This window comes from Octopus bimaculoides, chromosome 2, assembly GCF_046866305.1.
Source record: "Octopus bimaculoides isolate indiv1 chromosome 2, ASM4686630v1, whole genome shotgun sequence".
NCBI lineage: Eukaryota > Metazoa > Mollusca > Cephalopoda > Octopoda > Octopodidae > Octopus > Octopus bimaculoides.
In genome coordinates, this window is record NC_142929.1 from 58,179,023 (window position 1) to 58,195,098 (window position 16,076).

A 16,076-nucleotide genomic window follows, 5' to 3' on the forward strand; every position below is an offset into this window, starting at 1 on the left:
ATATCTGGAAGCATAGTATAAATTTATGGGTCACACGAAGTTAGTCTTTAGAGAACTGCCTATATATCATAGGTCTGCTGAACCACAACCTGGGGTTACACAAGAGAAATAAAGCACACAAACAAGAAAATTATGGTAATAAAATTCTTTATAATAATCATTTTGATTTTAGAGTTTACTAATTAATTAATTAAATAAAATTGGATTTTAAATTAATTTTTATTCAATATAAACATATTCCCAATAACTCTTTAACAATATTTCATTGTTAGAAATAATCAAAAATAGAAATGTTTTACATTCATGTATGTATGTATATATATCCATATAAAAAGAGATGATGTATAAAATATCAAAAAATATATTCTCAGAAATTAGCTCTATATTGTATGAATTGTTAAAGACAGATACAAAAAAAAATTATTTTTACATTAAGACAATCAAAATCCATAACTGAAAAGTGAATCATTGCCAATTTGTATGTAAGTAACTATTCAAGCATTTTAGGCTTTGTTAATTTAAAGCAACAGTATACAACAACGGTAAATGAAGACATGTAAATAGATACTTGAAATGTAATTTATTATCACATCAAGGCTATCTAAAAACACAAGATTAGCAATAAAAAGTATCTACTTGGTATATGGAAAAACAAAAACTGTTTTTATTCAATGTGAAAGTACTTGAAACAGTTTGATTTTGTGGTAAAGCAAAGCTTAACATTATGTTTACCACAGATAACCCTTCTAATGGACTCACTACCTGACTCTTGCATCTGCTCTTCTTGCCGCCTTCCATGTACAGGAGCCAGTGATCTATACCATCTAGAAGAATTGACATGTTTGACGTTTATTCTATGTGTTAACAATTGAAAGGCATGGGATGGTTACCCAACACTTTTGTTTTCTTTCAAATCTAGAGGCTTCAAGAATAGAATTGACGGCTTCATGTATTAACAATGGAGAGTAACACCACTGTTATCAAACCATTTTACCACATGTAACTCCACATCATCAAAATTGGTCATCCATACTTCAACAGAACCCCTACATTTTTTCTTTAATATTGCATTTGATCATGGGTAACTAACAATTACAGCTTACAACCACAGGCTTACAATTCACAGGTAACAATTAGCATGATAAAATACACTACAATTTACTTTTCTTAAAATTAATATTCTTAAACATATTTTCTGTCAAAGGTAAGTAAGTCTGCATGGAACGATCAATATAGTATAATGAATCGCTGATAACACTAGGATCAAAACCCTCTTCTTGGAGCTTTTTCTTCTGCTGCTTGAATGTTCCAGATAGTTCCATATTGTCTTGTATTCGCAAAAATAGTGGTACTGCATGAGATATAAGGTTCTTCTTACAACAATCATATAGCTTTCTAAACTGCTCGTTAGTCAGATTTACTCCATCATATAATTTTAGAGATGCCATACCAGCTCTGCCACCATGACCTGAGATAAGAAAAGATAAATCAATGAATCAAATGCTTGTTGTTGCTGTTGTTGTTGTTGTTGATGTTGCATAACCCCCAAACCAGCACCAATCGAGCAGCCTAACTCTTATCTTTTATGCATTTCAGTCACTGGACTGTGGCCATGCTTGAACACCACAAATCACGCCCAGTATCTACACTTTACTCTTTTACTTGTTTCAGTCATTTGACTGTGGCCATGCTGGAGCACTGCCTTTAGTCGAAAGAGCTGGTAATGAGTGGTAGAGAGAAAGACAGAGAGTGAGAAAGTGGGAAACAGAGATACATAGAGAAAAAAATAGTAAAGGTAAGGATAGACGAAACAAAAGAAGGAGTTGAGATAGTTAGAATAGAGTAGATATGAAGAAAGATGGAGTGTGGGAAGAGAAAGGGAGAGAGAGTATAGACAGTTAATAGCTAACAAAGGTGGACAAAGGAAGAAGTACAAGAGAAAGTAAAAAGAAAGAGGGGACAGATAAATAAGGGGAAATGTTGAAAGACACAGAAAAAATAACGGAGAGAAGATAGAATTCTGCACAGTTTCCATCTACTAAATTCACTCACAAGATATTGGTTAGCTCAGGGAAGACACATACCTAAAGTTCCACATAGACTATGATCAAATGATTTTTTTTCTTTTTTTCTTTTTTTCTTTTTTTTTTTTTTGCCTTTTCTAGACAAAGTGCCTAGAAACATATCTAAAGTGTATTTCATTTTTAAACATAGCAGGGTGAGATCTAATGGAGATTTGGTTAGTCATGTGACCAAGAAGAGGTTCTCAAAATGATGAAAATACTATGTACACATCCAATATTAAGATACTTGAACAAACCAACAAAGAGCTTCCATGAGGTCACTCAACCTGCTAGAAACAACCACAATGTCTCCCTTAAATCACACTCTATTATCTTTGAAAAAGAATGGATTGTTGGATAAGGTGGACATAGGTACACTAAGTTTGGAATAAAAGATAGGGTGGCAATGGCTAGAGTGCTTTTGATTAATGGTCCACTTGATTAGAGCAGGACTGGGGCTAAATAACAATAGATGATCTGGGATCACATCGATTGAAACTTAACATAGACATAAATATTATAGTATTACATATTTTTTAATCTCTGATCATTTAACATGAAAGAAAATCTAAAAATATCAAATAAATTCCCAACTTATCATGAAAGATTGAATATTGAAGATGGTTTTTAAGGTTTACTCACCTGGAACTTTAACACCATATACATTAGCATCTTCTATGAAATCCAGGATTCTAATAACATTAGCAACATCTAATGTAGAAATATTCTCTCCTTTCCATCTGCAGAAAAAAAATATGGCAAAAAGACTAGTAGAAGAGGCATGATGTCAAACAAATTACTAAATAACTTGGTTTTATAAGCACCAATGTCCCAAATATTAGTATAATGTAAAAACCTGTTTTGTTAATTAACTTATTATTATTAAAATACCATCAGTTAATTTGTGAAGTAGCTCATTAGTTATTTCTACTACAGGTACAAGGCCATAATTTTTGGTGGGGAAGGGATTAGTTGATTACATCAACCCCAGCTCTTGACTTATTTTTCTCAACTCTCGTAGGGTGAAGAGCACCTTACGAGTGTTGGGCCTCACAGAGAGAATGACAAATGACCGAGACCTTTGGCATTATGCCATGCTTGACAAGAAGACCCATCAAGCCAAGTGAACTCATAGTCATAACAGATACTGGTGTTATGCATATGGCACTCTTGCTGGTGGCACGTAAAAGAACTCATTACACTCACAGAGTGGTTAGCATTAGGAAGGGCATCCAACCATTGAAATCATGCTGAATCAGACTGGAGTCTGGTGCAGCCTTCCAGCTTGCCAGTCCTGGTCAAACCATCCAGTCCATGCCAGCATGGACAATGGACATGAAATGATGATGATGATCTTATGGTAGAGCATCAGGCAAAATGCTTCACAGCAATTTCTCCAGATTTTTATGTTCTAAAGTCAAATTTACCTTTCATCCTTCAAGAATCAATAAATAAAGTGCTTTCACTTCCTACAGCACATTGATGACTTTTCTCCACTGTTTTAAACTTTCACCTTTCTTTTCTGCCTCTCTCTACCTAGATCACTGCCTTTTGGGGGGGGGGGATATGCAGCTTCCTTTCAGGCTGCGCTGTGTCATACATTTCCCTGAGAGAAGCCTTCCTCTCAAAGGTCTTGTCAGTTTTGATTTGATATGAATGCTTCTATAACATTGAGGTTTTTTTTGCCAAAAAAATTGGAAAGAGTTGGTTCATAATAATCTGGCCTCTATCCTTTGACCTGTCCAACACAGGAGACCCTGCCAAGAGCTCACATTCCACTGGTATAGCTCTCAAGATCATTGAAACATACAATCTACCACACTGCAACAAGGACTAGACCTTCCCAGCATGCATCATCCAATAGCTCTTGTGTCACAACCAATCACAGTTCTTTCTTCTTTATCCACAGTTAAGTATTACGCTTGGTATAATTGACTAACCTTCTTTCCACAAATTTCTGGCCCAGTTATTATTATTATTATTATTATTTAGTGAGGTGGAATGAAATCCATGCACAGATATCATACGATAACATGTCTTTTTATAATTTACTTGTTTCAGTCATAAGACTGACCATGCTGAAGCACCATCTTGAAGGATTTAGTCAAACAGATCAACCTTGGTACTTATATTTATTTTTTTTTAAAGTCTGGTATTTATTCTATCAGTACCTTTTGCTGAAACACTAAGTTACAGGGACATAAACAAACCAACACTGGTTGTCAAGCAGTGATGGTGAATGAACACAACACAACACAAAGATACACACCTAGCTACCTCACCCCGTTCATCCTTATCATATGCGATAACAGTCCTTTTTAGGTCTATTCTCAGATCAGACCAGAAATAGTAACCAGACCCATTAATCACATCACTACACTTGCATTGGACACACACACATCCACGTGCATTGTGAATTTCTGCCTTTGCCGATTCTGCTTCTATGAATTCTTTTTTCGAATTTTAATTTTCCTGATGCCTCTGGTAAAGAAACTTTGTTGCCAGTACAGCATTAAATATTTATTATATGGATTTATTGTTTTTCCTCAGAACTGTCAATTACCTATGTGTCTTCTACGCCAGCAAACTTTGAGCAATAAAGCTATGAAACCTCCACGCTTGAAATATCATTTTGATTTCAAGCATTCTGACAAAAAAGACAAACCATTGTCATTTTTTTGCAACTTAAGGCCTCTTTCGAAAAGCAGAAAACACTGAACACAATGTTTACGAAAGCAACTGTACAGGAAAATGATGGTATGATTGCATTGTACAATATTGCATAACAGGTCACAAAGACCGGGAAGTCCCATGCTATAGGAGAAACATAGCTTTGATCTATCATTGAAGAGGTTCTGTTGACTGTAATGCACAAGAAGTCCGACAAAATTATCAAGAAAATTCCACATTGTAACAATACAATTTCTTGACGAATGGATGAAATAGCCACCAATGTCAAACATCAACTCATTCAAATTCTCTAGTGTTCTGAATTTTCTATACAAGTGGATGAGTCAACGGTTAACGATAACCAATATTTGATCATGGTTTATGTTCGATATTTCAATGAATACCTTCAACCTTGTGAGGAAATGCTGTTCACAGAGAACTTGCTGCTTGATTCAAAAGGTATATCTATTTTCAATATGCTTAAGCGTTTCCTTTCTAAACATCATATCCCACTGACCAACATTATTACCTGTGCGTCTGATGGGGCCTCTTCGATAGTTGGAAGATAAGAGGTTTTTCATCTCTCCTAAAGCGTGAAATTTCTCAACAGATTTTAACAGTTCATTGTGTGATACACTGACAACATTTAGTGGCAAGAAATATCAATGGTCAGATGAATGATGTGCTGCAGTTGGTTATCAAAACTGTGAATAAACTGAAATTAAATTCCTTGTCTGATCAAATTTTCTGTCAACTGTGTCTGGATAATGATGATGATTTTGTAAGGCTTCTGTACTACACCAAAGTAGGGTGGCTGTCAAAGGACAACTGTGTAGTTCGCTTTGTTGAACTGTTTCATGTGATCATATCTTTCTTTAAAAGTACTTCTCTGTCGGCTTCATTGATTGCTGCAAAGCACGATACTTTTTTTACTGAGCGATATATTCACTAAATTTAATGATTTGACTAAGTTGTTGCAAGGAAAGCAAAAAAGCTCTTGTCGATTGTAAATCATTTATCACTGCCTTCATTTCAAAATTGGTCCTGTATAAAATAAACATTTCCAAACGTCAATTGCATCAATTTCCACAAATGGATTCTTTGAAAGATGAATTGGTTGATGAGGATATCATTACCTATTGTGACTATCTACAATCATTGCATGATGACATGATGGAGCAATTTTAAGATGCTATTACAATGAATATTCCAAATTGGTATAGCAAACCGTTTGAAGTCCAAGCAGTCTATTGCAAAGACGACATTCAGGAGGAGCTAACTGAATTGCAAAATGATAATGAGGCCACAATGAGATATCGGTTTCATGGCAAAGAAGGCTTGTGGTATCATCAAAATATATTGAATTCTTACCCCAACTTATGGAAAGCATTTGAAATTAATTTTGCTTGCCTTCCCAACATCGTACTTGGTCGAATCTGGTTTCAGTCATGTTGGTACTTTACTTATATAGAAGTGAACTGGATGTAGCCAAACGAGGAGACTTGTGATTAAAATTGACAAATTTACAATCAAATGTGTCTGCACTAGCTGTGTTGCATCAGCCTCAAGGATCACACTGAAAGCTAAACATGGTGAGTTTGATGAACATTTAATACATGTATCATTTTTCAATTTTATTTCATTGAGAAACATTTAGCAATCAAAAACTTTATTCTTCTGAATAACGTATCAACTCCGAATATCCGTTTTGCAATATTTCATCTCAATAAATATTTCATTTTTTAAGCAACCATTCCGAATATGCTTTATTTTTGCTTCCTAAAAATTACTGCACAGGTGGGCGATGGGAACTTTTATGTGTGGAAAAGTGGGCGATAAGGACAAAAAGGTTGAGAACCCCTGGCATAGTGGAATGTTTTTTTCTAGTTTTTTGTCTAAAAGTTAGTATGTAAAGAAGTGACAAAAATTATATTGTTAATGTAGTCCATCGAAAGAGAAAGAGTTAGGTCATTCTTGTGAGGTATAACGTCTTTCATTATTAGTGCAAGAACATCAAAATACAACAAGAAGTGTAAGTGAGTTTGAGTGAGATAGCTTCCAGAAGGCACACTTTCCACTAACTAAAATTTGAAAAAATCCTGGCTTTTATAACTTCCCATGGAAGTTTCTAGAAGCATTCCAAAATAACATCAAGAATAATTCTGGCTAAAACCTAGAATGATTTTGGCTGAACTCTTTTCAGCCAATGAGAGAACTCGTTTTAAATTAGTTTAATTTTCATTACCTATGAAACAAAACAGCTTTTACTGCAACTTCATCCCACATTTTCCTGGATCTAACACTTCCACATGTTCACTCCACAGTTAAAGCTTGGCACTTCTTGATGCAACTGTCTTCATTCATACACATTACATGACTGTACCAGTGCAGTTTTCTCTTTTGCCCATTACATTTGTTGCCCTGCATACCCAGTTTTTCTCTCAGATCACCTACATTCTGTTGTATATGCACATTGACATTACCCATCCACAGGAGCAGGTTCCCTCCACAATGTGAATAAATAAGCATTACATTTGACAGAGTAATCCGAATGCAGAAGGGTTAACATTGCTTAAAAACATCAGCTCTGATCTAAGTTCCAAGGTTCAATGGAAAAGATAAACTACTGACTTACCTAAAAGTGTCACCAATGCGGTCTTTGAAGTAAAGAAAGTAGTCATTGTCTGAATACAGAAGATCACCAGTGTTGAAGTATTTGTCACCTTCCTCCATAACATTGTACACAAATTTGGCATCAGACATTTCTTTTGCACCTTTATACAGTGGCAGGTCATGTTCTGGCAACACTTTTCCCAGTAAGAGGCCAGCCTCACCTGCAATATACAACAGCAGTGACAACTGTTTTATCAAGAGAATATCCATATATCATGGCAAATTATAATATAACAATAAATGATGAGGAGGAGGAGGGTGGCAGAAGGTGGTGGTGGTGGTGGAGGAGGGGGAGGAGGAGGATAGCAGTGGTGGCTAAAGAAAATAGAAAGGATGATATTGGGAATAGTACAGCAAATAACAGTAGACTGCCAAATAAAATATCATTTAACATTAACCACTCAATACCAAAATAAGAGTTGAACCTGTTGTTGTAAGCCTAATTTTCAACAAAATGAGCCAATGAGATAATAATAATGTAGTCAGTTAATCATCATCATCATCATTTAACGCCCATTTTCCATATTGGCATGAGTTGGACAGTTTGATAGGAGCTGATTAGCTGAAGAGCTGCCCAGGTGCCATATCTGTTTTGGCATGGTTTCAATGGCTGGATGCCCTTCCTAATACCAACCACTTTACAGAGTGTACTGGGTCCCATTACATAACACTGGCATGGAGGCTTTTACATGGCATCAATATGAGTGCTTTCTATGTGGCACCAGCACCCACGAGCCTGTAAGATTAGGAATGCTCAGCTGAAGAGAGATGCAAGGGATATACCTGTATGCAAGGATAATTATGTATTTACTTAGACTGACATGTCTTCTCAAGCACAGCAAACTTCCAAAAGTCTTGGTTCCCTGTCATCCCCTCTGTGAGACCCAGCCTCTGAAGATCCTTCCTTTCCACTTTGTCCTACTTCTTCCTGGATCTACCCCTTCCACACATTCCCTCCACACTTAGAGCTTGGCACTTCTTGATGCAATGTCCTCATCTGTATGCATGACATAACCATACCAGCACAGCCTCCCCTCTTGTACACTACATCTGATGTCCTGTATTCTCAGTTTTTCTTTCAAATCACTTACACTCTGTCGTATATGCACACTGACATTACCCATCCAGAGGAGCATACTGGCTTCCTTTCTTTCAAACCTTCACATGTCCTCAGCAGTCCAGCCCATGTTTCACTGCCATGTAGCATAGCTGTTCATATACAAGCACCATAGTCTGCTAGAGAAAGCAGCGGAATCTCCTGCAGATCACAACAATCTTAAAACTGAAAGGACAAATTGAATAATTTAGTACTGGCTATATTACATATCTTTTACTTGTTTCAGTCATTAGAAGAATTTTTAGTCAAATTAATCAACCCCAACCCCACTACTTATTATTTTCATTTTTTTTTTGTCAAGCCTGATACTTATTCTATAAGTTTTTACTACCAAACCACTAAGTTATGGGGATGTAAACACACCAACACCAGTTGTCAAGCAATGGTAGAGGGACAAATGCAAATGCACACACACGCACAGATATATATATATATATATATATATATATATATATATATATATATATATATATTCTTGCCTTTAACCCTCCAACGTGGAGTATAGGCCACTTATAATTGAATTCCATGTCGCATAATTTTTCGCTTCTGTACTTATACTCTGCCATGAATGGCCCCCTTTCTCTAGTTCCTTTTGTGTTGATCTACGCCACGAGTTCTTAGGTCTACCCCTCCTTCTATATATATATATATATATATATACCACAAGCTTCTTTCAGTTTCCATCTACCAAATCTACTCACAAGGTTTTGGTCAGCCCAAGGCTATGGTAGAAGACATTTCCCCAAGGTGTCATGCAGTGAGACTGAACCCGGATATCATGTGTTTGGAAAGCAAGCTTCTTACCACACAACAACACCAGATGAGATGGACATATTTGGAACGCCTTTTATGTTTATCCCCCAGGCTTGTTCAGTCAGAGTTGATTTAAAGATAATGTACAAGAGCACCAACAACAACAACATATTAATTTAATTTAAAAAATAGTATTTGTGATATTTACCAATTTCTACTGGTATGCATCGACCTTCAGAATTTCTCAAAGGCTGACAAGTATCAAGGTCGTACCTAACCAGGAACATTTTCGCAGGGTTCAACCTGTTCTACAGGAAATAGAAACAAGATAATAATTAACCACATAGCAATGCTTGTGCCTATGTTTAGAAGAGGAGAAAAGCTGAATGTGAATCCCAGGTAGAGGATGTTCTTTAGGTTCACAAGAATTCACTATTCAAGAAAATATGAGATTATTTGTAAATTTTGGGTCTCTGGAGTGTAGGCTGACATTGTACTGAAATTGATTATGAGTAACAATAACAATAATAAATCAAAAAAAACAACATGCTAAAAATGAAATACTGAAATAATGCACAAATACAAATATCAAAATGTGTGTGTGTGTGTGCGCGCGCACATGCATGCATGTGTATGTGATAGATAGATAGATAGATAGACAGATAGATATGTAGGTAGGTAGATAGATAGATAGACAGATAGATATGTAGGTAGACAGATAGATAGATAGATAGATAGAAACTAACAAGACTTTCACTATATAACAGTCTCCTATTAAAAGAAGGTACATGCATTATTAACAAATAATTCTATCAGCAGCTTAGCAACAGGTAAAAACCTAGTAATAATGAATCAAGAAAAACAATATATTAAAAATGAAACTCTAAAATAATACACAAACACATATATCAAAATAAATCAGTTCTCAACTATTTTTGAGACTATGGACCCCTTTGATTACTGCTTTACTCTGATAGACCCCCCCCCCCCATAGCCATTTGATGTTTTAAAGCTAGTTTTAAAGAAACTTTTTTCAAAATTCTTATTTTGTTTTTCACCTATTTATTTGTATGGGTTTGCAATAGTACTCTCTGAGAGAATATATTCCAGTTGCCAGAAACATGTTGAATTATGTGAAACATTAGAGGAAGAAACCTAACTGTTTCTTGCAATAAATAAATCAAAAGCAAAATTTATTCGCGGACATTTAAAATACTGATGTGATCTCCATTTGCATGGACCCAGAAAATTCTTATATGGAGCCCAGTTGAGAACCATTGAAATAAATAGATAAATTGGTTAATTTAATCTTTGCCACATAGCATTTTCTCTAGAATTGTTTCCCTGGTCACTGCCCTCTTACTACAAGGAAGAAAACTCATATGGTGACATGATACACTTACAGTGAGCTAAAGGTTAAAAGACGCAATGTGAAATAAGAAAGAAAGACAGAAAGTCTGTAATGGTATTGACTTACAAGTAATGGACTCAAGCGACCAATTGCACCACATCTGTTATAAAAATTTATCAGAAAACAATTTCCTTCAGTAGCACCATATAATTCATAAATGTGAGGAATACGGAATGTTTTCTGGAATGTTTCCCAAATATCTATACCAAGACCATTTCCATACATCAATCTCACCTTATGAGAAATCTTCTTATTCCTCTGAAATTCAGAAAATGTTTTCATTTTAAGAAACAGAAATATATAATATGCGATCTGCCTGTTTGTTCATTAGTTCATTCATTATCCTTCTTACATTCTAGCATTGGTTAGACAAAATGCATATTAATGAGGCATTGCTTTACAGTTTGATACCCTTCCTGTTGCTTACACTTGCATATTTTTTTGATTAAGAGAGTTTTCATTCTGCATGTCTTCGAAAGCATAAAGTTACTGGACAGTATTTTAGCAGGGAAATGTCAACTAACTCCATCTGCAGCTCATCTTTGCACAGAATGTAAACATTTACATAGATACACACATGCACACACACACGCACACACTCATATACACATATATATACATGCATACATACATACAGGCATAACTGTATGGTGGAGAAATTTGGTTACCACCAACATGGTTTTGGGACACTTGCCCACTGTATAACGCTTTGGGCAAGTGTCTTCTAATATAGCTCCTGCTAAACCAAAGTCTTGCAACAGGAGTTATTAGATGGAAATTGAAAGAAGTATATCATTGTGGGTGTGTGTGCAGTTGTGTCTCTTTTGCAGTTGTAAATGAACGTCTCTGTCAAACAAGCAGTGTCATTCATTCATTCATATCTTGCAAAAACATGTCTGGCCATGAGGAAACGTTACCTTGCTTGGAAACAGGTGAAGGTTAGCAACATGAAGAGTATCCAGCTGTAGAAAATTTACATTAATAAACTCCATCCAGCTATGGTAAACATGGAAAATTGGTTGTTAAAACAATGATGATGATGATGATGATACAGATATATATATGTATATATATATATATATATATACAATATAAGGACTTCCATTCAGTTTCCATTTCACCAAATTCAATCACATGCCAATGACCAGCCTGAGGCTATTGCAGGAGTCACTTGCTCAAAATGCTGCATAATGGAACTGAATCTGGAACCACATGGCTGAGAAGGAGTCTTCTTAACTACATAGTTATGCTTATGTCTTAATGCTTTTGCATTCAGATTACTCTGGTAAATGTAACACCTATTTATTCACGCTGTTTTGAATTAATCATGCATTATCTTATAGGTCCTGAGATTTCAATGATGCAATTGTATATTTTCAGAATAGCATTGTAGGGTAGATGTGAGAAGCTGGATTTGGACAGTTTGCACATAAAACATGTAGAATATTTGGGCCAGATATGACCAGTTTACATGCTAAATAGTTAGGATGCTTAAATAATGATTTCGAATTTGGGCACAAGGCCAGCAATTTCAGAGGAGGGGATAAGTCAATTACATTGACCCCAGTGTGAACACTGGGTACTTATTTTATTGACCCCAAAAGGATGAAAGGCAAAGTCAGCCTCAGCAGAATTTGAACTCAGAACAAAAACAGACAAAATGCCACTAATGAAATGACAGACAAAATGTCAGCATGCTAAGCATTCTGCCAGCTCACCACTTTAAGATGTTTAAATAATAAGATTAACTCCAAATATTAACAGATATTCTTTTTCTTACTTTTCTTTTCTTTTTTTTTTTTCTTTTTTTAGTACTTAACCATAAAATTGGTGTTTCATGATAGCCAACAGATATTTTGTTGCCATATTAAATACAATAAAGTATAGTATTTGTATCACATTATACATAACTAATATGTTGATGTCACATCAAATATAAAACCAAATGTTTTATTGACTAGATATGTAAGGAGAATCAAACACCAGCAGGATTTGAACTCAGAACTGTGAAGAATTAATACAGATGTACTGAAGCACTTAGTCCAGTAGTCTACTCAACCATTTCCTCTGATTTTAACTGAATTTTCTTGAATAGGCACAAATCTTCAAATAAGGAGTTAAGTGTTTTATACTTTTTCAAAGAGACTGGTAGCTCAAGAGAAATAAGATAGATACAGATGAAAGTCAGAACCAATCCGGAAATTTGTCTTAGTAGTTTTCTTTTTGATTTTACTGGTTATTTTGGGGAAATAAGAAATTCCAAACAGTATTCACTCAGTCTATGTCTGCTTTTTGATGCTAGCATAAGTTACATAAATACTTATTACAAAGACATTATTTTACAGCCAAGATGTCATTAATTTTACTAATCTTTAGTTGATTTTCAAGTAAGAAATTCTCTTTCATTGCATTTGTCATTGAAAGAGCTGAGCTTCAGCATGATTTATTTATGGGAACTGTAAAATCGAGATTGAGTGAACCTTTATCCTTTTTGCTCAATGTGTGGTTTCTGTCCATACTGAGCTCACCTTGGGACTCCTGCATTACTATTTGACAGATGTACCACTCCAATGAAACTTACCGACCATCACGGAATGTAAATACTTGCAAAACACACACACACACATACATTGGGTTGTTAGATGAATTAAGTTTTTGGGGGTCTTTTTTTCTACTTGGTACTCTACATTCATACATCTGAAAAGAAGTAAGATTTATTCAAATTTCAAAAATGATAAACACAAGTTGTAGAAGGAGAAAAGAGCTGCAAGAAAAATACATAAAACACTTTGATAAACTTATTTTTTTGCACTATCTTTTCTTTTATCTTTTTAAATTTTATATTTGTATCAGTCATTAGACTGTGGCCAAGCTGGGGCACCTACCTACCTGAAGAGTTTTTAGTCAAATGCAAAGACCCGAGCACTTATTTTGTTTTAAGCCTGGCAAAAGAGACTATGGAATAAGTACTAGGCTCACAAATAATAAGTACTGGGGTCAATTTGTTTGAATAAAGGTAGTGCTCCAGCATGGCCACAGTCAAATGACTGAAATAAGTAAAAGAATAAAAGAATGTATATATATATATATATATATATATATATATATATATATAATGTATGTATGTATGTATGTATATCTATATATATATATATATATATATATATATATATATAGGTGCAGGAGTGGCTGTGTGGTAAGTAGCTTGCTTACCAACCACATGGTTCTGGGTTCAGTCCTACTGTGTGGCACCTTGGGCAAGTGTCTTCTACTGTAGCCTTTTGCCGACCAAAGACTTGAGTGGATTTGGTAGACAGAAACTGAAAGAAGCTCATCGTATATATGTATATGTATATATATATATATATATATACGTATGTGCGTGTATGTGTTTGTCCTCCCAACATCGCTTGACAACTGATGCTGGTGTGTTTACGTCCCCGTAACTTAGCAGTTCGGCAAAAGAGGCCGATAGAAATAATAAGTCCCGGGGTCGATTTGCTCGACTAATGGCGGCGCTCCAGCATGGCCGCAGTCAAATGACTGAAACAAGTAAAAGAGTATATATATGTTATGTGACCGATAAGGCTATCATATATTGTTACACATCACTGATTCCAATGTGCTTTTCTGCATTGTTTTAGCCTTCAAAAGACGCTACCCTGCTGGCTACGTGAACAGGCCAACATTCCCCAATGATTGAAAAGAGGACTGGAGCAGCGTAAAATGAAGTGTTTTACACAAGAAAGCAATGCGCCGCCCAGTCAGGGAAGTAAATCCCCAATCTAGCAATCAGGAGTGCAACAGCCTAACCACTAGGCCACGCACCTTCATATGTGTGTATAGGGTTGCATTTCCTCGCATTCGGTAAAAATGTGTTTATTACGGTAGTTAGCATGAGGCATTCTTGTATAGTTATGCCCTTATATATATATATATATATATATATATATATATATAATATATATATATATATATGAATAGATAAATATGATTTAGGGAAAAACGATGGTTTCTTCCCTATGAATTTCTTTCACGCTAGCTACTTGATAAATTCTTATATAAGATTTTATCCTATTATTGAATTAATTAAATATATAACCGGAACATATTCAGTGCTGAATTTTATTCCAAATAAAAACACATGTACCGAAGTGCAGCTCGAAAAGCCCGCCTTTTTCATAGATATATAGGGATAAACAATCTTCTATGTGCTGCCCAGAATACATGAGGAGTTCGTTTGGTATGTTGATTTTTTGTTTATTTTTATGTGTCTTGACTATACTATACTGACGAGTGAAGATTATATAATACTATAATGATCATGAAATCGGCGATCTATAGTTAAGTCTGTTTTTAAAAGCTAGCTTCTTTGAGGGTTGCATTTCCTCGCATTCGGTGAAAATGTGTTTATTACGGTAGTTAGCGTGAGGCATACTTGTATAGTTATGCCCTTATATATATATATATGACACTGTCATGGTATTAGCTGTCAGAAGTGAAAGTAGAAAAATCTGACAAGGAACGTTACTGCTGGTTTGAGTTGATTCTTTGGCTACAGACAAGCTAATACCATGACTGGCCGGAGCGAGCTATCTGTCTATCTGTCTGTCTGTCTCTCTATCTATCTATCTATCACTTGAAAGTTATTGGAACAAATTTGACACCTATATCCATGCGTTTGAAAACACACAGAGTATAACGGTACTACTAAAGCAGAGTGGTCCTGAACGCGCAGTCGCGCGTCCGCGCTAGCTAGTCGTGAGTGGTCGATCCTATTATTTTTAAACTTCAAACTTCATTTGTTTTCTATTTTGATAAATTCTCTCTGTTGAAAATTATATTTTTATATTTTAAATAATTTGCAATTTCAGTATATATATATATATATATATATATATATATATATATATATATATATATATGGGTAATCTTCCAGTTTCGGGAGGTAAAAAAAGTAAATAAAATACAAGGGAAATAACTTAACGTCTTACTAGTATTACCCGTACTACTCTGAAATGTTTTATTTTTTTTAGCTGTTTATAAATAAAATCACACACGTGATTGAAGTTAACTGTTTATATATAAATCACACACGAGATTGAATATCATAGTACCGGCTGCACAACATCTTATGGTAATCTTCCAGTATAGGGAAATAACAGTCAAACTAAAGCGTTTGACCCGAGCTCAAAAATAAAAAGATAAATTAGTGTAATAGGTGTAAAACAACTTGCTGTGAACGAATATGAAGAATGCGCGCTCGCGAACGGGTGGGGTGAGGAGAGTACGGATAATACTAGTAAGACGTTAAGTTATTTCCCTTGTATTCTTATTTACTTTTTTTACCTCCCGAAACTGGAAGATTACCATATATATATATATATAT

At 35.1% G+C, this 16,076-nt stretch overlaps 1 protein-coding gene and 1 long non-coding RNA gene across 4 annotated transcripts in view; one reads left to right on the forward strand and one right to left on the reverse strand.

Moving 5' to 3' along the window:
* Positions 1 to 200: 200 nt before the first annotated feature.
* LOC106871074 (long-chain fatty acid transport protein 6) overlaps positions 201 to 16,076 on the reverse strand; it is a 68,576-nt gene continuing 52,700 nt past the window's right edge. For all 3 annotated transcript variants that reach the window (XM_014917347.3, XM_089346056.1, XM_052977272.2), the window contains exons 8-12: positions 10,754 to 10,945; positions 9,485 to 9,584; positions 7,369 to 7,567; positions 2,706 to 2,803; positions 201 to 1,468 (exon numbers count right to left, since the gene is read on the reverse strand). In XM_014917347.3, coding sequence (XP_014772833.1) covers positions 1,152 to 1,468; positions 2,706 to 2,803; positions 7,369 to 7,567; positions 9,485 to 9,584; positions 10,754 to 10,945 — 906 coding nt within the window. In that variant the 3' untranslated portion in view covers positions 201 to 1,151. The remainder of the gene's footprint in view (positions 1,469 to 2,705; positions 2,804 to 7,368; positions 7,568 to 9,484; positions 9,585 to 10,753; positions 10,946 to 16,076) is intronic.
* Positions 14,822 to 16,076, forward strand: part of LOC149137075 (uncharacterized) — a 71,380-nt gene continuing 70,125 nt past the window's right edge. Inside the window, exon 1 of the long non-coding RNA XR_016239181.1 lies at positions 14,822 to 14,930. This is a non-coding gene — a long non-coding RNA (uncharacterized LOC149137075). The remainder of the gene's footprint in view (positions 14,931 to 16,076) is intronic.